Genomic DNA, 24,425 nt, shown 5'->3' with positions numbered 1-24,425 from the left:
GGCAACTTAGGCTAAGTTCACATCAAAGTTATTATCCGAAGGCTTGCCAATATTGGGACCTTTTACCACTCCATAAATACCTAGAATATCAATGTTAGGCAAACCAGCATCAGAGTCAACCCTAGTACCCCCCAGATTTATCTCCACCACACCTAAAATCATAGTGCCTGCACTGGATCGGTCAATCATTATGTTGTAAAGAACTCAGTAACTGGTACTTACTGGACACCACCAATGAAGTACGAAAAAAGTGTTGGGCCCCAACAATCTCTGTGAATTAGTTGCGGCATTCAACAGTTGTCCAAGGCTCCATTGATGAGGGTTGAAGAAGCCCTGGAGGGAGAGGGTCAAATCCCACTCAAACAGGGAGGGTGCCACAGACCTTGCAAAAATGTTACCTACACAACTCGGGTGTTGAATATAAATAACTAAACAATACCTCATTACATTTTTTGTTAAAGGCCCGATCCGTTCCACTCTTCTAGTAAGCAGAATTTGATGTGCTCTGCCTGATGAAAATAAAAGGTTTGAGTTAAGCCAATGCACAACCTTGTTCTTCAGGGATTCAAGAGTTTCACTTAGACCTGGTTTCAACTGGGGAACATTAATGAAAACTGGTACATACGGACAACAAGCTGGGGGCAGGTTGATTGTAACAGGATCCCCAAGGACATTTGGACGTTAGATCCCCCAAAATTATCAACTGAAACCTGGGACTGGGTGCCGAAAAAGTGGTGATTGTTGAGAATGTGGAGAAATCACAGAAATTGGCTGAGCAGCGATCCCAAAGTCCACCTCTGGTGCACGGGAACCTCCAGGGTCGAGTCCAGGGCAGGCCATAGATAGAACCGATTGTTGAACCAAGCATTAATTAGAATTAGAATTATCCTACCCAGGGTCCAATAAGGGGGCTTCACTACATTCACACTTGTCAGGTTTACCTTAGTCATTTTATGGCAAAGGGAAGATACTTTTCCAATTTCCCCTTCCAACATATCCAGTTTCTCTCTACATGGTAGCAGCAAATCTTTAATAGTAGCTAATAATTTATTCTAAAATGAAGCCCTAAGTGATTCCTCCAAGGAAAAAAATTGATTATAAGCCCTTGAACTGATGGGGGCTGAAAAGACTGGGGGACTTGGAATGACACCCGTGGCTTTCCTACTCTTCCTCTTACATTTTGCTACAAGAGACTGGACTAGAGAGGTTGAGGCTGCTCACCTAACTGATGAATGATGGTTAGTAAAAGCATCCAAGGCCTCATTCATGATAACCCTGTGCCTTTCTACCAACTCCTGCTCCTTGTCCAGACAAGGCGAAATTTCCTCAATGGACTGCACATGTCCACAACGCCCAGCCACATCCAAGGATACACAACGTTCTGCCAGGTCTATTTCCTTTGAAATTACTCCCACATCACATGCTAGAAATGAGTCAATGGTGGAACTATTTGTATCAACAACTGGCTTAGTCTTGTGCTTGCCCATGCCGACACAATAACTTCAAAAAAGCCTTTGTGTTCAAAAATATGTGCCCCAGTACAACTAATCCCCTGCTGGACAGCATAATGAAAGTAGCAACTACATATTGTTAATCAGCAAAGCAAGTGCAACTTACACACTTACTTTACATCAAATGAAGAACCAGCCTAGAATGGATCAAGTCATAAAAAAACAGGGTGCAAGGATACAATAGTTGGCAGCGGGGGTAAGGGAGACAAGGACCAAAAGAGCAGGATGGGCACAAGGGCACAGGATGAGCACAGACAGGCCCAGTTTTAGCCTGGTCTTCATCCAGGTGTTCACCCAGGCACGTCCCACACATGTCCTGTGCAGCGGAGGCACAGGGAGCCTCAAGTGTAGCCGTGTTTGTGCCACAGCCGTAAACACCAGCCTCCTGCAGGGAAAAAGGCCTCCTCGGACTTGTAGTCTGATCTTCGCCTCACCCGCAACTCCAACAGCGCATCCTGTGCAGTGTGGGCCCAAGGAGCCTCAAATACAGCCGTGTTCACAGCACAGACATAAAATCCTGCCTCTTGCAGGGAAAAAGGTCTCCTGGGACTTGTAGTCTAATCTTGGCTTCATCTGCTCCTCCAACAGTGCATCCCACGCAGCAGGGGCCCGGGGTGCCTCAAATGCAGCAGTGTTTGTGGTGCAGCTGTAAAACACCCACCTCCTGCAGATAAAAAGGCCTCCTGGGACAACGCGTCCTGAGGTGACCCCCAAAACCAAGGGGTTCAAAAGGTGATGACGTTTGTGCATTAGGGAGTTGTTGGACTTTCCAACTATATTAAGTCAACTGTTAAGGTAACATTAGTGTCTTGTTTTCTGGTTTAAATAACTAGTTGCCACAACCCCTTTATATGCTATAATTTTAGGAGTTTGGTCAACTGGGGTGCAATAGCAAACTCCTCTTATTGAGAACAAGAGATTGGTACATTGCATATGTTGTGTAATGAAAAATTGTTTAGGTATGTACACCTATTGTTTTATTATTTGTAACTCTAATAGGGGTCAAATAAGGCTCATACAACTTTTTGGTTATGTTATCCAATATTTATGATTTGTGAAGTACAAAATGAATTAAAACAAATAAATGTATCAGTTATCATGTTTGAGAAAACGAGGTCCAGCTAATTTGAACATCAAAAATGTAATTAAAGTGTTTGTCAAATATTCATCAGCCAAACTATATTGTTGTAGTTGTATGTTGAAAGTGGTCCAACCTTGCAGGTTAAATAGACCCAACCCCCTAGTATAGACTTTTAAAAAGTTGGTATTATTCTGCCTGTATCAAATATGTCTTTCTGCGGGGTCCATGGTCATATGATTGTGAATGGCTCTCCTATGGTCTTTTGTGTATTCTTTCTAGACATTGGAGCAAAAAGGGGCATTGGGTGTGGGGCAGGGTGTTGCTTTACTGGGCAGGATTTCCTTTGGATTGTATTCAGCCTTCCTAAGCTTCAAAGGGGTAGACCTATTGCTTGCCTACCCTCTTCCTGACTTCTCAGGCCTGCGTGTCCTACCCCTGACAAAGCAGCTCACACCCAGGCTTGCCTGCCTTTGTTGCTGTGGATTGGCAAACACAGGAAAAGGGGAAGGCTAGAAAAAGGGGGCGTCCCCCACCCACAGCCTGACACCGAGGATAAAAGTGGCTCCTTCAGAGCTGTGGAGGATCAAAAGAAGTGGTGACCTGCTGTCTAAAGAAAATACATTGCACCTGCTTGTCTTGAACCCAGAGTCCCCTGTAGTGACTACAATGGTTAGTTGGGTGATGACCTTCTTGAGCTACAGGGAAACAGCAAACCCTCGGAGGCCTCATTGGACCCACTGGACCTACCCACACCATGCTGATGGCCTCTGCTGGAGTGAGTCCTGATCCCCAAGAGGTACCCCTGAGATCCTGGCCCATTGGCTGGCATTGATCTCTACTCGTCCTGAAAAAAGGTGAAAATAAAGACATTTTGAGCCCCTTGCCAAAGCTAAGTGGCCTCTTTGTGCAAAGAACTGACCCTCCCCATGACGACCACCAGATGAAAGCACCAGCTGGACCAGCACACTGCGCTGACAGCTACAGTCTGTGACAACCTTAAATACAAAGCTCCAGTGATGACTTAATATTTTCGCTACAACAGCAAGCGTCTGTGATGCCAAACCTGTTCCTCTGGACAACCATGACATCCTTCTGGCCCCTGCCAATGCAAATGGCACTCTGTGTGGACTTGAGAAGGTAACTCTTCAGCAAGATAAACCCGGTGGGTGTCTGTATCCAACCTATGCTCCATGAGTGGCACTTTATCCCTTTGGCACTATTTTCACCTACAACTTTAAAATCTCATATCATATCTCTGGTTCCACTGTTTGGATTTTTGTTATGTCATTTTATTTATTAAAATGTACTATTTTTTTCTACATTGGTTTAGAATTTTATTGGCGTTATGTTTTCACATTATTAGTGTTTGAATGCTGCACAAATACTTCACACATCGCATCTAAATAATGCGTTTACACCAATCTACAGGAGGACAAGCACAGATTTAGTGAGTGACTTTTATGGTTCAACCTGACAACAATTGTGTCAATTATTTGATTAGGATCTCGCCACTATCAAATAATAACGCAGCTTCTTAAAATACTGATGAAACTGAGGGGATTGCTGTACCTACCCACGTTTTCCAAAATCAATCTGGACCTGTCACTTTTAACCCACGTGTGAAGAAAACTGTAGGAACGCATGTTCACATGTTGGTAAACAGAGGACATTTTTTTTATACCTGAGTGGTTGTACATCGGCTTGTTCTGCTATTTTCCTAATTAGTGGGGACGCCCTACTTAGTGACACAATTTTATAAATGTCTAAGTTACACACGCGTATAACTTACACACATATTTCACTTACTAACACTGTTTCTTTAACTTTCACAAATAAGGAACTGTGTATGCAAATGTAAGTTGTGTTTATCTGCAGGTACAAGTCTTATCAGCAAGATAATTTTCCTTGTAAATAGAGCTCTCCGATTTCACTGATGTGCAAGACAGATTTTGCACGCTAGTACATTTTGGTGTACCATATGCAAGCGCAAATTATAACTTTTTCCTGGTGTACATTTGCCTCAAGCTAGAAAAAAAACTTTAAAACGCAGTCGCAATGTACTGCATTGTATGTGTATTTCGCTGGTAGCATTATATGTGACGTCACAGTGCAACGGTCACTGGAGCAGGTACCAGGAAGAAGAAGTTGCAGAAAATACCACGTGATAGGAGCAACAGGTTTCTATTAAAGCAATACAGAAACTCCTGATAAAAGAACTTCAACAAACTTAATTCCACAGACTAAAGTCCACAGAAAGGACGTTTCACGCCACTATCTGCCGCTTTAATTTTCGCTCTATGGCTGCAGCCAATCCCACCAACATTATTCACGGGGAAGCCACCTGCCCCATCTGTTTGGGTTTCTTCACTGACCCTGTGGTGACCGGCTGCGGGCACAATTTCTGCCGCGTTTGCATCACAAATTACTGGGAGGGCTATGCCAACAGCTTCTCCTGCCCTCAGTGCCGAAGAACATTCTTGTGGAAAAACATCAAGCCCAACAGGCTGCTGGCGAGCGTGGTGGAAGCCGCCAAGCTGATGAAGTCCGAGGCGGTGACACCACCGGCCGGCGACCTCTGTGAGGTGCATAACGAGGAGCTGAAGCTGTACTGTCATGACGATGAGACGGCCATCTGCGTGGTGTGTGACCGCTCCAGGGAGCACAGGTACCACTCCGTCATTCCCATCGAGGAGGCCGCACAGGACTACAAGGTGAGACTGGGCGTGTTTCAGTGATGCGAATAAAAACAAGAGTTTTGGAAGTGAAGCATTCGCTAATTACGATTAGTGTGTTTAAACGAGAACAGGTCACTGACCTTCCTGTCGTCAACTGGGCTGGCTGGAGGGCTGGTGGAGCCCGGTGCGAAGATCCGTTATGGCGCCCCTCTCAGTCCGACCTTCTCCACGAATTCACACACTACCATTCTCCAACAAACCCAGCCGCCCACCCTCCCCATCTCTCAATAATCTGTCTATGACATTTTTTTTTTTAAGCCCTACTCATAGTTCACTCACACTCAGTGTTGTGATTTGCCCGTTACATGTTCCTTGTAGGAGTCACATTATCCTTCTGCACCACTGTATGAGGAGTCAAAACTGCCACTAGACAAAATTCAGATCCCTCACCAGCAGTAACATTAACCACTAAAGTTATCTTGACATTTTTATTACTGCCTGAAACTGCTGGATGCACAGGGATGTTTATGTGCTTTTAAACCCATAAGTTATTTTTAAAAACAGCGCGCCCCACAAACGTCAGCGCAGCTGCATCAATCACAACCGGCCCTGCTCGCACATATGTGCCAACAGACCATGTACAGACTGGAGACACGCGATTTATAAAGCAAAAACATTACTTTGTTTTGGCTGCCTCTTGCCTGAAATTGTCTTTCTTCCAATATGTTAATGGAGGAAATGTATTCTCCTATCTAAATGTTGGCATGTATGCTAGTAATTTTTTCTTTGGTGCGCGCCGCTTTGCCTGCTGGGACTGACATAAATAACCCATATGTGCAGCTGCGCATCGCGGTTATTTCCTTGCTCGCATTTGGTGAAGAGTGCACGTGCATATGAAAAATCAATGGACGAATCAAGGGATATAAAAGGGCCTGTGTATAACAGAATCTAGTAGCGCAGGTATTTGTGCCACCATTTTAGTGGAAGATAAAAAAAAAAAAATAGAGGGTAGGAGAATGTTTTTTTCTCACTGACATACTGAAGTAAGGGCAATCTGATTAAATCAGGTATATTGATACCTGTAAGACCTGACAGCTTTAGGGCGGTCTGCCCTCCAACATTTTGTCTACCTCCTCCACTGTTTGTGCTTGTGTTAGGACTCTGTGCCCTTTTCCAATGGTAACTAGTGTTGGCATCTTCTAATTTTAGTCATTTGGTGCCTGTTCCTGCCTCTCATCACATGCCTGGGGTGCGTGACACCTGTGACACCTGTGCTTTGCATATTCCCACTAGAAAGCCACACACAATAGAAGCTTAGGAGTGAATTGATGGGACGTCCTGTTAGGATGGGAGGGAGGAGCTGGACCCAGCCTCACTTACACCTAAATAGGCTGTGTCCTGTCCTTACACAAAAGGATGCAAACCTTCCTGTAGTGAGTCTGTAGCCAGGGCAGGAAGGGGAAACCCTACTTACACTTCAACGACCAGTCTTTGTAGTCTCCCTCACTTCAAAGGCACCACTGGATATAAGAACTGGACCTCAGACATGACCACTTCAGTACACTTCTGGATCAGTGAATACTCCGGAAGAAAGACTGCTGTGCTGCTAAAGGACTGACACTCTATTGGACTGCTGGTTTGCTGGGCTCCTGCCTTGCTGTGCTGACCTGCTGCCTGCTCTTCCCCTGCCTGAGTGAGGACTTGACCTACATTACTTAAACCCACAGTGACTTCAAGGGCTAGCTGGCTGGACTCCTGATCTGAAGTCAAGGGTTAGCTGGCTGGACTCCTGATCTGAAGACTCAGGGTCATAAAATACGTCCAACCACACTGCTTCTGCACCAGGACTCTGCCATCTGTGAGACTACCCTTCTAAGTGGTGCGGCCCCAGTCCTGGACCTTTGGAAGTGGACCTAAGGTGTTTTTTCAAAAGAACAGATGCATACCTGCTGAGTGGTGCATCCCGAGAAGAACTGACACATCTCTTCGGCTGAGTGACGCATCTTCCAGTAGAAATGATGCATCACCACTGTTGCATGGATTGGACCAGCCACGACAGACTTGCATCGCTGACACATCCTACATCTTGCTTTTTACGCATCTCCTTCTGAACTGCACCTGCATTATGCTTCTCTTGGCACAAGATCCTTATACGTCCCATCTACTGAAGCCTCAACGACAACCGCAAAACTCCACATTGCAGCTTCACAGCTCATCGCAGCTGCTGCCTGGCTTCAACTGGACAACACATCCTCAACAACACCAGCCTTTGCATCTCAAACCCCATCGAGAGGATTCTCGAAGTCAATGCAACTGGAACTCGCACCTCAGCTTTGTCTCATTGTAGAATCGATGCATCACCTCAGCTGTGTGCCGCATCTTTGACGCGGTTCTACGCAATGCTCCACAACCAGGATTTAAGATACTTTGGTTCAGCAGGCCTAACTGGGTCACTGCAGCCAGCCTGCACTCCATCATGGTTGGCCTGAACTATGTCAAGGTCTGGCATGACCAGAAATCTCCAATAGCACTTATTACTTCTTGGCACTATTTTTACTTAAAACTTTGAAAATCAATATTTCCAGTTCTACTTGGATTTTTGTTGTTTTGATCTTGTTTTATTTATTAAATTCAGATTTATATTTCTTACATGGTGTGGACCATTATGTGTGCTGGTTTTCACAGTTTTACTGTTTGAAGTGTTGCACAAATACTTTACACATTGCCTCTAAGTTAAGCCTGACTTCTCTGTGCCTTACCTTGACTAGAATTGTGGGTGCTGCTTGACCAGGGCTTACACCCCAGTCAGGGGCTACAGGGACCCAGTTAGGTTCTTAGTTCTTTAAATCCTGTTTTGTGGAGCATTGCAAGGGTGCATGGTGAAGATACCCTGCACAGCTGAAGTGAATCATCAGTTCCAAGATGCGGCAAAGCTGCAACGGGAGGTCCTGCATCATCATTGAGGATCCCAATGATGATGGCTTGCAAAGCAAAGTCCGGTGTTGAGGACAGGTCATGCAGTCGGTGCAATGCATTGAACCTGATTAGCTGTGAGACTGCAATGCAGAGTCCTGCTTTGTCATCGAGGCTGAAGTCAATGAGGGATACATCAATGAGGGATGTGATGGTCTATACCAAGACTACTTTGCGTAATGGCGGTTCAAAGGAGGCTGCAGAGGCCAAGCGGATCTTTGTGATTTGTCCAACCCACATAACAGCTGCAATGCGTCGGTTGTGCTCTGGGCTGCGTCGTGCAGCAGAGGAGATGGATCATTTCTCCTTTTTCCATGGAGGCTGGCAGAGCACCTTGACACCGAAGGCTTATAGATGCAATAGTCCAGGCACTTGGTTCAAGGATGATGGAGCCTTCTGCTCCTGTGTTCAAATCAGGAAGCCTTGGATTCACTTTGTGATCCTGGGTTTAACAGATGCAGGTCCAGTACCATGGAAAAGAGACAGCAGGTCAGCTCAGCAGGGCAGCAGACCACCAGAGAAGTAATTCAGCAGAGTGGTAGTCCTTTCAGCAGCACAGCAGTCCTTCTTCCTGGCAGAGTATCCACAGGTCCAGAAGTGTACTGAAGAGATGGGGTCTTAAACCCAATATTTGTACCCACTTCTGCCTCCAAAGTGGGTGAAGCCTTCAGAGATTCCCCCTTTGAAATGCACTGGAGCCCTGTTCTCCTGAGTCCAATTTGTCTGAATTCACAAAAGACAAAGTCAAGACCTTTGTCAGAGTGCTCAAGGAAGGGCCTTTTGTGATGTACAAATGTGGTTGGTAATAGCTCCTCCCCCTCCTTAACACAGAATGGCCCATCCTGCCAACACCTATCTTCCCTTTTACCACTGTTTGGGAGCAATATACAAAGCCCAACTGCCAGCTACACCTAGCCATACGGCCCATGAACAGGCTGCAGGCAAAAAATAGTTAGGACAAGGACATGACAGCTTTCTAAAAGTGACAGTTTCAGAATTGTGAGAGAAAATCTTACTTTAACATTAAAACAAGCTTTCAGTCTTTCAATTACATTTCTTTAGACAACAAATTTGACTTGTCTATCCGACCCCAATTACAGCTTCTTAAATGTAATAAGGTAACTCCTGGCTTATCCTAAGGGAGATGTAGACCTTGCAATAGTGAATAATAAATGTAAGAGTTTTTCAATACCAGGACATGTAAAAGTTAAAATTACACATCCAAGTTTTTAAATGCACTTCACTCTGTCCTCTGGACTGACTACGGCTTACTCTAAGGGTGACATATATATTAAAAAGGAAGGCTTTGACCTGGCAAAGGGTTTGTTTTGCCAGGTCGAAATGCCAGTTTACAATGGAACACACAGGCTGTACTGGCAGGCCTGAGACATGTTTGCGAGGCTAGTATAAGTGGGTGGCAGGAAAAAAGCTGCAGGCCCACTTGCAGCATTTAATTTACAGGCTCTGGCTAGATATAGCATGACTTTAGTCAAGACTTTTGAGTAAATTAAATATGGCAATTGGGTACAAGCAAATTTTACCATGGTTAAAAGAGAGAGCACCATCAATATAGCACTGATTAGCAGTGGTAAGGTGCACAGAGTCCTAAGGCTAACCAAAAATAATAGGGCAAAAAGAGAAAGAGGAAGGCAAAAAGTCAGGGGATGACCCCGCAAAAAGGGCAAGTCCAACAAATATGTGCTCAGGTGGGCAGAAAACAAGATAGGGCAATGGCCATTTTTGACATAGACATAGAGAATAATCCAAGGGCACAGAGGCATTTCACATGTACCTGTTAAGTTGATCAAGCCAGGAGCAATACACCGGTGGTACAGCATCTTACAAACACAAAGTGTTGGAGGCTCAGAAACCTTGTGAGCACATATACCTTTGAGCAGCAGATTCAGGGGTCTTTTTGAGCCTTAAGGGCCAGGGCATACAGAACTGCGGTACAGAGTCTGGCACCCAGAGATCTCATGAGAACAGGGTCAATGGAAAAAATGAAACTGAAAGAATAAGAACAGGTTGTTTTTGAGCCGAGGTGGTCATTGGGATAATGCTTGGCCAGTGAGATACGACCTAGGCGCATAGAGATATATCTGCTACAGTGACATTGGGGATCACAAATTCCTATAGGGATGTGGATACAAAAGCATAAAATCATAAAGCATTTATAGCATAGGGACCGAGGAAATTCTGGATATTGAAGCACAAGGGTTCTGAGGGCATAACATAATATAACTTGACAAATTTGCAAAGCACATGTTCACCCTGAGTGCTGAAATGCAAATGTATATTGCTACCCAACTCAATGGTACCCATTTGGTCAACCTAATAAGGATAAAATACTTTGTAGATCTGTTGGGATTCGAACCTGTGACAATGAGGTCTAACACAAATTTTTGCAGTTCATGCATTTGTCCACTGAATTACCAGTTCACAGGAAAACATTAATGATTGAGCCCAGTGGGGATGTGATTTTAGATATGGAGACCTGACTTCTTCAGGGTTCTAAGGGTCAAGATAATGTGTGTCCCAGGAATGTAAAAGATAAGCAACTAAATGACACAGAAACGTATAGACTGTTACCCTTGGAGCAGAGGGGATAGTACAAAATATTGAATGGCAAATATCGTAGTACCCTAATATCATTCAAAACATTTTGTTAAAATCAAAATATCGCTGTCAGGAACATTAGTTTCTTGTTTCTAATATTGTTTTAAATATTACCATTTTTTTTTAATATAGTCAATGTAAATATAGTTGGTGATATTATTGGTTTTATATTACTTGATTGTTAGTTAAAATATTAATTTAACTTATTAATTTCAATACTATAATTGGTATTATGTTTTAAACTAAAGTCTGAAATTTAAAAATGTATATTTGTTCAAGTTAAATTAGTAATTTGCAATCTTGTAGCAGGTCGTTGGTTGTTTATAGGAACAGGGTGGGAAGTAAATTAAAATAAAATTAATTTAAATATATTGTTTATTATTTTGTAATTTTTTTTTTGTATTTCTTATTAAATATGTACATTGCTTTATTGTTTTCTAGCAATATATGTTTGATGTGGTTATTTCTCATGTATATTTATAATGCTTGGTGGGAGCTGTCAGCTCCCCAGGACATAGCAGGAGCTGGTCCTGAGGGTGGCAGTCCCCAGGGGCATGTATGGCTCCACAAGATGGGCCGTGCAACCCCCTCCAATGTTTGACTTAGCCCCAGGGAGGTGGTGGTTCCTGTGGCAGGTAGTCGACGACGGACCCTCATCATGTTATTTAAGCACTGGGGTGTTGGTGGTACCTGGGACTGTGGGGGGTTTCATATTTATCCCTGGGAGGTGGTGGTCCCCAGAGATCTGGTGGAGGCCATGTAGGCCCCCCATTCAATATTACTGTTTAACCCCAGGAACATGGTGGTACCCGGGGAGTAGGAGGCCATGAGGCCACCCTGCAAACTTTCTTTAATGTGACCTGGGAAGGTGGGAGTCCCTGGGGCTTCCAAAACTCCTAGAATGGGGGGCCCATGTGCCCCTCCTTTATTCACCCCACAATGCCCCCGTCCACGGGGGCATGGCCCACCCGCAGCCCCAGGCACTGCCACCTCCCCAGGGCTAACATCTAATTAAATGTGGGGGCCGTCTGCCCCCTCACCTCTGAGACCGCCACTTCCCCAAGGAAGAATATATAATTAAATACAGGGGGCTGCCGGGCACACCCACAGCCCCAGGGGCTGTCACCTCCCTGGGGCTAACATCTAATTAATTGAGGGGGGCTTCCCAGCCCCCCAGCAGCCCCAGGGATCACCACCTCCCCAGGGTTAAATATATAATGAAATGTGGGGTGCTGTCTGGCTCCCCCACAACCCCATAGACCACCACCTCCCTGGGGCCACTGCAACATTGAATGGGGGCAGCGGGCCCCCCTTATGGAGCCAATAATAGCCCTGAAGACTGCCACCCCACAGGGGTGCTGATCCCTGGGGCATAGCTGTTTGCTCTCACTTGGCAGGAACTTTTACAGCTCCTGCCAAGGCAGAGCAAACACTCCATTTTCTGCAAGTGAAAGCTGTCAAACAGCTCTCGCTTGCAGAAAGTGAAGTTTTCATTTCTTTCCCTGCAAACAAATATGTGTGCAGAGGAACAGATTAACATAACATGATATGTGTATTTGTAAAGCGCACGTTCACCCGCAGGCATCTTGGCGCTGAATAACAGATGTTTATTGTTACCCAACTCAATGGTACTCATTTTATCGACCTCAGAATTTTGGATGAAAGGCTGAGTGAACCTGCCGGGATTTGAACCTGTGACCATGAGGTCAAACACAGGCCCCTACAGTGGATGCATTAGTCCACTAAGCCACCAGACCCAGCTTTTAAAACATTGCTCCTAAAAGCAGTGTCAGATCTTGTTATCTCCCAAGGTGCCCACCCTCAGGAGAAAGCTGTTTGCTTTTGCTTGGCTTGAAGGTTGCTGGAAGTGGAGTTTTCATTTCCTTCCATGCTCACACAAATACAGGTATGGAAAGTGTTGAAAGTATTGCTTCCGCACACAGCAGCTGCATTTCTAGCAGCTCCCTGCATTCAGGATGCAGAGAGCTACATTCATTTCCACAATCTCTTTTTGGGGGAGGAATGCCAGCTCCAGAAGGAGGCGGGAAGTTAGTCAGGACTGGAGGGACCTTGAGGCTCCCCCAACACCCACGGTCTCAAACATGTTTAAAAAAAAGTTGCCCAAATTGAAGCACCCCTTCTGTAAACTACTAATCATACTAATTTCTGCAGGGAGCTGCAATTGCACAAGCTCTGTTTGCAGAAAGAATGCCAGCTCCCGGAGGAGGTGAGCCTGCTAGTTAGTTGTTCAGCTGAAACCTATGAATGAGGATTTGCACTGTTTACGGGTAAAGGTGTATATGACTGCAAGGCAAGGGTATTTAGGAGTCTGACAGTCCATCAAGTCAAATGCTGGTAGGTTTAAGGGCTTGCAAGCAGGTGTGGAAATGTCTGGGTGTGAGCGAGGGCACCTGGGGCCAACAACACTCCTAGCATAGTCGGTTGTTCCCAGAAGGGCTAGCATAACAAAGGCAGTGAATAAATGCATTAGCACCTGCTGATGCCTCAGTTAAACAAGCAAGCAGCATAAATATATTTGTCATTTTGAAACTCTGCTCTCTCCTCTGATAAGATGACTCTGCTCAAAGGTTTATAGGCATCAATGTCAGTATTTCATGTTTTTGGTAAGTAGAGGAATAGGAAATAACCAAGTATTTTGAAGCGCTAATGTTTTGTTTTTTAGAGGTTGAAGCGAAAAATCACTTAAAAAGCAAGACAATGTTTGGATATGTAATTATGTTTATATTCGCAAGTACAAAATTTGCTAAAAGTGCTCATTATAGCTGTTCATCGTTCACAGCTGTCCCTTTTCAGCAAGACAGGTGTTAATAATTCTGACTCAAAAACTATTTTTGGAATTTCCTAAAAATGTGTTTTGTCGACTAATGGAAAGTACATTTTCTGTTGGTGGGGGCAGATAGCATATTAAATACCCATAGGTAACTATGTTCTCCACCTGAGTTAAGAAATGCTTTCGATTGGGAATTCTTTCAAATACACATTTTATTTCCAAACAAGGGTGAAAAGCAGAGTTGAAAATGCATGAGTATGAATTTGGGATTTTGCAGTGCACATTCAGATTAAACATCCATCTTGTGGTGTCAAGAAGAAAGTAAATTCAGCAAGACACATAACCCTTTTCTACCTTCAGCTACACTATAAGGATTGTAACCACTATAGGGGTTGTAACCAATGGATTATACTTTTCTCCACAGGAGAAAAATACAAAACCCTGAGCAATTTAGCATAGGTACTTTCAAGAAAATTATATTTCACATATTTTTTCATTTGTTTTTCTCTTTTAAGTAACACTTTCAGTCAGTCAAGTACTTTATTCGGTTTACAGAAACCATAAAAGCACATAAAACAATACAGACACAGTTAAATGCACATGGTAACCAATCATAGTGTGAGAGGATCAAAGATCCATGAAATAAAAACAATTGGTAAAAGAGCCATACAAGCAATTAATAGATAACACATATTGCATAAAAGTTTAATAAATAAAAAGATGTCTCAATAGCACTCAGGGTAGTTTAAGTAAAATATGCTTGAGTTTGTGTCAGCACACCTGCTCTCCCAAAAACTTTTTTCCTGAATGAAACGCAATGAACTCGGGGTATATTTACAAGAACTGACGCATCGCTGTAATGCAGAGATGTGTCAGCAAAACGTGTGCTTCAGTACGACAGTTTCCCACGCCATTGATATGTTGTATTATCAAGATGGCGCACCATGGTGTAAGGTCCCATGGTGTGTCAAAATATTTTTGATCCATGTGAGGGATGTCATAGGAAAAACTGGTGCATGTGCTGAAAAAGTGATGCAGTTGAGCCTTGTGTCACTTTTGAGTGTATAATGCATCAGGAACTCTTCAAAAAGTGACACATTTCATTTAAAGGGAGAGATGGAGCAGGCAGTAGCAGACAGGGCAACAAGCCAAACAACTCCAGCACCAACCAGGATGTTCAGACAGAAGGCCAGGGGAAAAGAAGAGTAATTTTAGTGAAGAGGACAATCAAATACTCATAGCAGAGATGACAAAGTATGAACATTATTTTTTTGTCACCTCAAAGTTGCCATTAGGGAAGAAAGATGCCATTTGGAAGCCCATAGTAGATAACATCAACAGTGTAGGGCAAGTCAAAAGGACAATGGCAGAATGCAAGAAACATTGGCACGATTACAAGCACAGGACCAAGGAGAAACTCACCAGTGACCTGAAGTTGCCATGTGGAATGGAGGAAGAGGACCTTAGGTCCCTGAGGTGCTACAGTCTTTGGAGGAGCAGGTGGTAGCAGTCATCAACGCGGAGTTGGTAGCAGGAGTGGAAGGACCTGACAGTGCAACCAATGAGGAACAACAAGAACTACAAGGTAAGTTGCAACATGGGGCAATATCACCAAATATGTCATGCTCTACAGTACAGCATGCTACGTTCCTACGCTGTACTGCAATGAGTGTAAGGTAAAGGGAATTGCCCACATATCCAGACGTACATCATAGAAACGTAAGTCAAAATAACCAGCACATGTTGCCCAGCCTAGTCCAGCTCCGTCAAATTGATCAAGTCCAAGTGTGATGTATAACACCAATCCTGCTTCTTCTTTGTAAAATGGGAATTGTTGAGCAATGTATAACATTAGTGACTAGGAGTACAAGTCCCACAATACCAATCAAAAGATCCAGACTAGAATACTACAACTAGGTAGGACACTGAAACGCTGACCACCCAAACTTGGATGAACAGAAGCCACCTTGCATCATGAGGCTTTTGTGTTTGTCTTGGGGCTATGCAGACAAATCTGAACTGCAAAGCAATAGAATGAAATAGGTTTGTCTGAGAATAAGCTCCTCACCTAAGAGGGGAGTTGTATTTTGATCATGTGAAGTACCACCATATAGGAGCATGTGAAGAGCCATGTCCCTAGTCACTAGCATGGAACTGCATTGCATACAGCTGGCCTAACTTGTGGGGTCTAAGCATACAGGTGTAGCCTGCCATGGTAGCTAGCACCCTATCTCCTGTTATGTACAAAATCTTAGTTGGGGTGGAAGTGATGCATAACATAGGAACATGTGTGTTTGTACAAATAATAGATGGTGTGTGAGATTGATGGGCTCCTGGTAGTGCTTTTCCATGCAGGTGTGGCTGAGCACATTCAACTGACACTGTGATGAATGAGGGCACATTGCATAGCAAGTATGTGAGAAGTGTTATGTGTACTGTAAGGTAGCCTGAGCAATACACTCGCACTGCTGTGTGATACTTTCACACATCGGTTGCAGCTGGGAAGGGATGACATAGAAGAAGGCATAGGTGTACTACATTATACATGTGATGTGGACCAAGGGGAAGATGTAGCACGTGTCATGAGATGGAAGAAGACATTTTGCATCAGGCTACATATGTCAAAGCAGGAGGATGTCAAACAGGGAATTTTGAAGTGAATGTATGAACCAGGCTGCCATGGCTAAGTGCATGATTCTGTGATGGTTAGAGGCTGACAAGTATGGGTCTAGTTGTGTGACTAACCAGGGTAGGTACATGTCACTGATTATAAAATCTACTAGCATGTGTGGATACAGCTTGACACATAGCCCTCAAATACAGGCAGCCATGTTGGGCAGTTGGAAGTGGTGAATCTTATTGTAAAATTTGATGTCACGTGAGAGTCATGGTATGATCAGGCTTCCATCTGTGTGTGACAGTAAGGAGACATGTACACATACAAGTAAGTGGGGAACAATCAAACAATGTGTAATACTCTGCAGATAACCAAATCTGGAATCTGTTGAAGTGAAATAAGTCAGCTCAGCTCAGAAACCACAGCCCTTCCTGCTCTTGAGTTAAGATAAAGTAATTTATTACGTGCACACGGAAACTGATCAGCTTGTGAGACCAAGTCCGAACAGTCTAAAGAAGGAAGTAACACATGATCTTTTATTCCATCAACCACAAGAAACGTTTGTACGTTTCTTAGGTTTGTGCCATTGACGTATGATCATTTCTTCAACATTCCATACTGTTAATTCTTCATAACGCACCACGTATAGTAAAATAAAGCATAGACAAGGAAATTACAGAATATTTCCCACATGTCTAATATTGGGAGATACATTTTTCTACAGAACTGAGAATAGCACATCCACAGGATGGTACATTTCTAAAGAAAGATTGCTTCAGCTAACATGCAATGATATTTCATGGAGGCTAATCTAATAGCAAGCCTTGTGACTTAATGCATTCCGAGCAACAGTACAATATCAGTAGTCATAGTTCATGTAGGTCATTAGTTCAACTGAAACAGTCCTAGTTGTCATCGGGTACCCCAGGGCCAAACAGGCCCAAAATGGATCCCGGGAAATGCGATTTTATAATGAAATGGGGTGAGCGTCAGTGCTAGCAATCTACCTATTTTGACTTGACCTATCACCCCAGAGGTAGCACACACTGGCCACTTTATTCAACCACTATAAGTACATGCACTTAGACATTCCTGCAGTTTATGGAGCCTGTAGCTGTGCAAAGTAGTTTACTATGAGTAAAGTTAGTCTTTTGGTCTATGTTTACACTTTTGGTCTAAACTTAAGCTTTTGGTCTAAGTTCACCTTTGTGAATCAGGCCCAATATGTATAGCCATCATGAGAAAAAAAGCTAATCTCCAAGGCTGATCAGGAGCTTACCTCAACTTACCTGCAGTGGCCGGGCACGCCAGCAAGCTGTGTAACTGTGTTGCAATGTGTATTCTGGCACCATTACTCTTGTCACACAAATCACAGAAACTGTCATCGGAAAGGCAACTGAAGGGCCATTTCCCCTCAGAACATACAAGTCACATAGGTACTACACATCAGTGCTGAAATGAAAGTGTAGGAGGCTCATACTATCTGTCAGTGAGATTATGCATCTCAGCATATAGTATAGATCACAATTGACATGGCTCCATTTTATTTCATAGAGAGAACTTGCTTCCAATGACATGCTGCCCCCCATGAACGAGGACACTTTTTGCCAAATCCTGGACTACATTTGTAACATCTCTGGTTGTGTGAGGTGCTTACAGCATCAATGGTTCTCCAGAGGAACCCCATACAAGGGGACCTACCCCATCTGCAAGCCCCAGGCTGGCTCTGGACTCCGAGGACCCCCATGAACACCCAACGCCAAGAGGTAGATGTGGAGCAGCAGATGGCAGATGAGATGTGGATGGGGATGAAGACCATTGCGGGCACTATAGAGGGAATCCAATCAGTACCAATAAGGACACCTCTGAGGCAATAAGCACACTTACACTCTGCTCCAGATCAGTTTCTGGCTGAAACCGCTGATGTCATGGAGCAGAGGCAACAATAACAGCCATGCCGCTGTGACACTAGTGAGGTTGCCACTCAGGTGGGGACTATTTGCACTATCCTTCAATCTAAGGAACAGAAGCAGGACTCCTATATTGCAACAATGGGTGCCTTTCACTGCAACATTATTGCTGTGTTGACAAGCCAGCAGGTCCACTCACCGCTGCAATGGCTTCCTTGTTGGCACTGGCAAATACTGCTCGGGTAGGGGATCCACATCTTCAGCCCCTGATGTGTGTGTGCCTCAGATGCCTTCTGCACCAAAACTACCATGCTCCGGCGAGACACAACACACATCAAAAGAGGAAGATGTAGATTTTACCACTTTCCGGCGGAGAACTAGCCAATAACATTTTCCTGTGTTTCTTGGCCAATTACCATTGGACCTGTGTTGACTAACATACCACAACCCTTGTCATCTGGTTCAGTCTCTTTTGTGTTTCTGTCTTATCCATTTGTGGACTATCTATGTGACCTACCTTCCATAGTGGCAATTTGGACCTCTTCCTCACTGGAACACTCCTAAACTCAACATGTTTTACGGCATGTAGCCCCTGTGGTTCCTGTCTGAACATCCGTTGAACTTTTTGAGGTTGTTGCCCCAAGAACTAATAGAAATAAATTTGCATTGTACACACCTGCAAATAAATGCACCACCATGAACCTGTGTGTTGTGTGTCTGAGGCAGATAGGATTTACTAGAACAATATGGTGGCTGTGTCATTATTAAAGTCACTTCTTTGCTTCTAAAGGTAATTATGCCTCATTTCATATCTCATGCTCTGTGTGGACATGGGCTAGCATCATGTGCATCCACTGCCAGGGCATTATGTAAAAAGTTTCATTGTAATATTGAACATCATGGTGAAATGATAACCATCACTAACTTTACAGGCACACTGTGAACAAACCTAACTCTTCACAAACATGCAGACATGCCAAAACTGGTTACGGTGAGGAATGTGAGCCACTAACACAGTCACACAACCACAGATATCTTGCTCAGTGAGCAGGACAAGGCCATCTCACACATTATCCTGGCTAAATGCTTAGAATGAAAAGATCCCATAAGTACCATAACAATACATGCAGTGGCAACATGCAGTTACTAATGTACAGACTCCTTAAGTTTTTGCCTCATAGTTTACCCACTGAAGAATGTGGCAGGTCTACGTTACACCTTGGATATCAGTAAGCATTAGCTACAACAACTAAGTATTGGTGGTCCAGGGTCAAATGATGAATGGTGCATGAAAGCACACGGCGATACCTATGGTTAATGTGTTCCTATGCGCTGAGAGCACTCGCATGCATTGAGGGTGTGTGTGTATCCACACGGGACCTCAGTAGTACAATAATGACACATAACAGTAATTAGGAACCAGGTCACACATCCATATATCAAACTACACATCTTTATGGTAAGAGGAAATGGGAGACTTAGGATTTACTACCTTTATTTTTTATGTATTTATTACATTTTGCTGAACAATACAGGTCAAATGATATATAGCTATGTAAGAGCATAGAACACCTGAGCAGGGGATCTTCGGGGAATCACCCAACATGTGCAAGTTCATGACCTAGGTAGAAGAAAACATATAACACAAAAAAGTAAACATTGCAATTTCAGGGTCATTGTGCATCCACACAGGGTACAGGTAACATTAGAGGGCCAGTACATATTTTTTGAGAAAGTGGAAGGAAGAAGCCAGGAAAGTGGGAGAGAAACAAAGCGACAGGAGTGTCACACACATAGTAACCCTCCCTCTTTAAACATTCAGACTTCTAGAGTTGTCCTTTCCTGCGTATCACAAGCCTCTCTATCCCTGGTGTGCCCCTACTGCAGTGGGAGGCCCAGAGGAGGTTCTACAAATTTGTGAAAGGACAGCTGGGCAACACACCAAGCTTTGTCGGGAGCCAATACTTTTTGTGGACCTGGGATCTAATATCACCTGTAACACTTGCGGTTCTCTCTGCTCCTCCAGGAACATTGTCCAGATATCTTGGCCCATGCGTGATGTACTGGCATACAGTATGAACTGTCCCCGTCTGTTCCAAAGATAGTTCCCACCTCCTCCTGGGACATGAAAACTCCATTTAGAAAGAGGTCTTCCGCTCTCTGGCAGCCTCCACCAAGCCACATTCAAAAGTCTATTGTTAGAAATTGGGTTTCTGGTTGGCTAGGGTATGCACTTCAGCCAGGCAGAACCTACCCACTCTAGTCAGGGCTTGGGAGTTACACATCCAAGATAACCCCTGCTAACCCCCTTGGTAGCTTGGCACGAGCAGTCAGGCTTAACCTGGAGGCAATGTGTAAAGCGTTTGCACAACACACAACACACGTGAGCCAAAGTGTACACCACAAAGTAAACACAACACTGAGCTATGTAACAATAATCTGCATTGCACAAAACATAATTAGACCAACATTACACGTAAGTAATACCCTGCTACCTTAGCAGTTGTCAGAAGGTTACACAAGTTACTAATACTCTGCAAGAATATGCAGTTCACATTAGAACACGTAAGTACTCAGGACTCTGCAAAATAAGCAGTAATCAGGAATTAGAGTAAAAGATATATGCACTTGTTATGAACAATTCCTGAATAAAAGAACCATTAGAGAATATATCACAAGTCATATATATACATATCAGCTAGACATGCCCATAACAGGAACATTAGCACATATATGTAAAAAGAACATCAAACACAGGTAGGTAATATATGAACCAAAGAACTTTGGATTATCACTATTACGGGTCCCTTAGAAAAAGTACCTGGTTGGATGAAGAGGCACTTCAGTAAGTGGGCATAGAAATAGGGAAATCAGGCTGCCATGTACAATGTCCAACACAAAACTGCAATGGAAGGTGAAGTTACAGTGTCTTACCTGTGTGTCATTGGAAGTACTGTTGAATTATTGTAGTTCTGTTGTCCGCATCCTCTTCCTCTGCCTCCTCTTCGTCACTGTCCACAGGATCCACCTCTGCCACACAACCATCCCCAGGCTCATCCTCCTACAGAAAAGGCATCTGGCGTCTCAAGGGCAGATTGTGCAACATGCAAGATGCAACGATGATCTGGCACACCTTCTTGGGTGAGTAGTACCTGTCAGATGGAGGACCGGAATCTGGCCTTCAGGAGGCCAAAAGTGTGCTCACTGATCCTCCTTGTTCGTCCATGTGCCTCATTGTAACGTTCCTCTGCCCTTGTCCTGGCATTCTTCACTGGGTTCAGTATCCATGAGAGGTTGGGGTAACCAGAGTCACCTGCAAATATCAAGGGATTCCAGTTAGCCACACTCTCACCCTTAGGGCCAAGCCCACACCAATGTTCCTACAGCAACTGGGTGGGGACCATGGGCTCACCTATTAGCCATGCCCGGTGCCTCTGGAATTGAGACATCACATATGGAATGCTGCTATTCCTCAAGATAAAGGCAGCATGCACAGATCCAGGATACTTTGCATTGCCATGGGAGATGTACTGGTCCGCTAAACACACCATCTGCACATTCAGAGAGTGAAAGCCCTTTCGATTTCTGAACACCTGTTCATTTCTCCCGGGAGGACAAAGGCAATATGTGTACTATCAATGGCACCAATGATGTTGGGGATATGTCCCATTGCATAGAAGTCAGCCTTCACTGTGGCAAAATCCTTCACCTGGGGGAATACGATGTAGCTGCGCATGTACTTCATCAGGGCAGACAACACTTTGGACAGCACGTTTGGGAACATAGGCTGTGAAATCCCTGATGCCATGGCCACTGTCGCTTGGAAGGAACCACTTGCCAAGAAATGGAGAACTGACAGGACCTGCACTAGAGGGGGGATCCCAGTATCCCAGTGGGGTGGTGGATAGCTGAAATCAGGTCTGGCTCCAATTGGGCACACAGCTCTTGGATTGTGGCCCTATCAAATCTGTAGGTTAGGATAATGTGTCTGTCCTCCATTGTCGCCAGGTCCACTAGAGGTCTGTACACGGGGTTGTCTCCATCTCCTATTCATCCTCAGTGGTTGAACTCTAGGGTGAAAAACTGTGAGCAGAAGGTCATATTCAAACATATACTCAGATTAATATGCACTCTTTGTTTTACAGAAACAGTATGTGAACTTGTAAGTCAGTTGATGTGCCTATGTCTGCTGTGACGCAGTTAGGTGCCATGGCCTGTGCCCCCCTGAAATGGCAGCTTCCTGACCTGTGAGGAGGGACAAGTGGACATGAGGTAATTCTGCTGGCGTTGTGGGCCGTTGTGGGTGGCGGTCGATAACCGCTGTGCAACACCGCATTGGTTATCATAGGGGCCTATGGGTTCCAGGAGCCAATGGTGATGTACGCCGGTGGTGAAGGTATGCACCGTCGTGGACATGACCGCCATTTTCTATCTGTTCACTCACTTGCTACCTGACCTTCAACCGGAGAGGACCCACACTGCGAGTGCTGCTGTGACTTTGTCTGGAAGCAACCATGGCTCGAGTGTCTGGGGAAAGGACACCTGTCTTCACTTCGGAGGAGTTGGAGAGACTGGTGGATGAGGTCCTACCCCAGTACCATTTACTTTATAGTCCTCCAGACCAACAGGTGAGTACACTGTGAGCATGATGCGTGGGGCATGAATGTATGGATTTCTCTGTCTGTAAGCCTCGTGTAGGGGGGCTGAGGGGTCCTGGGCAGAGTGCTGCATGTATGGTGGTCAATGTATGTGCATAACGGGATGGGAGGGATATGGTGGGCCACGAGTATGACAGTCCGGACGGTATGACTAATACCTATTCTCCCGGATTTTTTCTGCAGGTCAGCACCCATCAGAAAAAGGGTCTTTGGCGTGCCATCGCCAAGGAAGTGTGGACCCTGGGGGTCTTTGACAGGCAGAGCACCCACTGCCGCAAACGGTGGGAGGACCTGCGCCGCTGGGCAAGGAAGACGGGGCGAGGCCCAGCTGGGGCTGACCTCCCACTGAGGAAGGGGTGCCCGTCATACCCTGACCCCCCTGATGTTCCACATCCTGGCGGTGGCCTATCCAGAGTTGGATGGGGGCTTGAAGGCATCACAGCAGCCACAAGGGGGTGAGTACAGATTCAGATTCTTGACTTTGCACGAGTTAAGGTGTTACCTGGGTGGGAGTTGTGGGCTGTGGGTGCCCCTAGGCCGGGCAAACATGGCAGGGTAGGTTCCATGATGGGCAAGCTCAGATGCACTCCAACCACAATAATGTTGGTGGGTATCTACTACTGGGCAGGGTCCTGTGGGTTTTAGATGTGCAGATAATAGCGTTAGGCATTGTACCCCATGGCCTGGTGACTAGCATTGTAACTGGTAGTGCATGGCCTAGTGCATAGGGCTGTTCCCTGTGAGTTGTGTATGCCAACTGTAGTGTTGTTGCTGGCATTGACCAAGTGTATCCTCTGTCTCTTCCCACCCTTTTTGTTTTGTCACCCTGTCCTTTAGTGCATTATCATCATCTGACAGAGGAGTAGAGGCACTGGCCACGGAGGGAGCTGCATCCCACATGGGCCTGGAGGCCGAATCCACCAACGGTGAGGGCACCAGTGGGATGGAGGGTGACGGAGACAGGCGGGGACTGTACCAACAGCGTCTCCTCCTCCGACTCCTCCTCCGATGTAAGCTCCCTGGAGGTGGTGGACACCTCTGTTCCCACCCCAACTACAGGTACAGCCGCCACCCAAGTACCAGCACCGCCCTCCCAGCAGCCCCTCAGCGTGTTTCCCGTGCCTGCTCACCCAGGAGAGTGGGCATCTCCTTCGCCCCAGGCACCTCAGGCCCTGCCCCAGTTAGCCTGCTGCCCTGAGAGAGGAGGCTATTGACCTCCTGCGATCCATCTCTGTTGGGCAGTCAACCATACTGAATGCCATCCCGGGTCTAGCAGGGCATTTGCAACAAACAAATGCATACCTGGAGGGCATTCACTCTGGCATGGCGGCCCAACAGAGAGCATTCTAGGCTCTGGCCTCCTCCCTGATGGCAGCCATTGTCCCTGTCTCCAGCCTCCCCCTCCAACTTCCTCTACCCAGTCCCAATCCCCTCAACCCCAGCCTATCCCAAGAACACCTTCAGACCTGCATTCACCCACATCAATACACAGAAGAGGTCAGGCAAACACAAGCACCACACTTCATCCCACAGGCACTCACACAAGCACCATCATCCACTGCCTCCACTGTGCCCCCCTCCTCCTTCTCCTCC

At 45.2% G+C, this 24,425-nt stretch overlaps 1 protein-coding gene across 1 annotated transcript in view; it reads left to right on the top strand.

Annotated features, from left to right (window-relative positions):
* The first annotated feature begins 4,762 nt into the window (after positions 1–4,762).
* LOC138246437 (zinc finger protein RFP-like) overlaps positions 4,763–24,425 on the top strand; it is a 200,225-nt gene continuing 180,562 nt past the window's right edge. Inside the window, exon 1 of the mRNA XM_069201048.1 lies at positions 4,763–5,303. Coding sequence (XP_069057149.1) covers positions 4,890–5,303 — 414 coding nt within the window. The 5' untranslated portion in view covers positions 4,763–4,889. The remainder of the gene's footprint in view (positions 5,304–24,425) is intronic.

This window comes from Pleurodeles waltl, chromosome 7, assembly GCF_031143425.1.
Source record: "Pleurodeles waltl isolate 20211129_DDA chromosome 7, aPleWal1.hap1.20221129, whole genome shotgun sequence".
Taxonomy (NCBI): Eukaryota; Metazoa; Chordata; class Amphibia; order Caudata; family Salamandridae; genus Pleurodeles; species Pleurodeles waltl.
The sequence above is the reverse complement of the archived record's forward strand: the minus strand, read 5'-3'. Positions and strand labels throughout refer to the sequence as shown.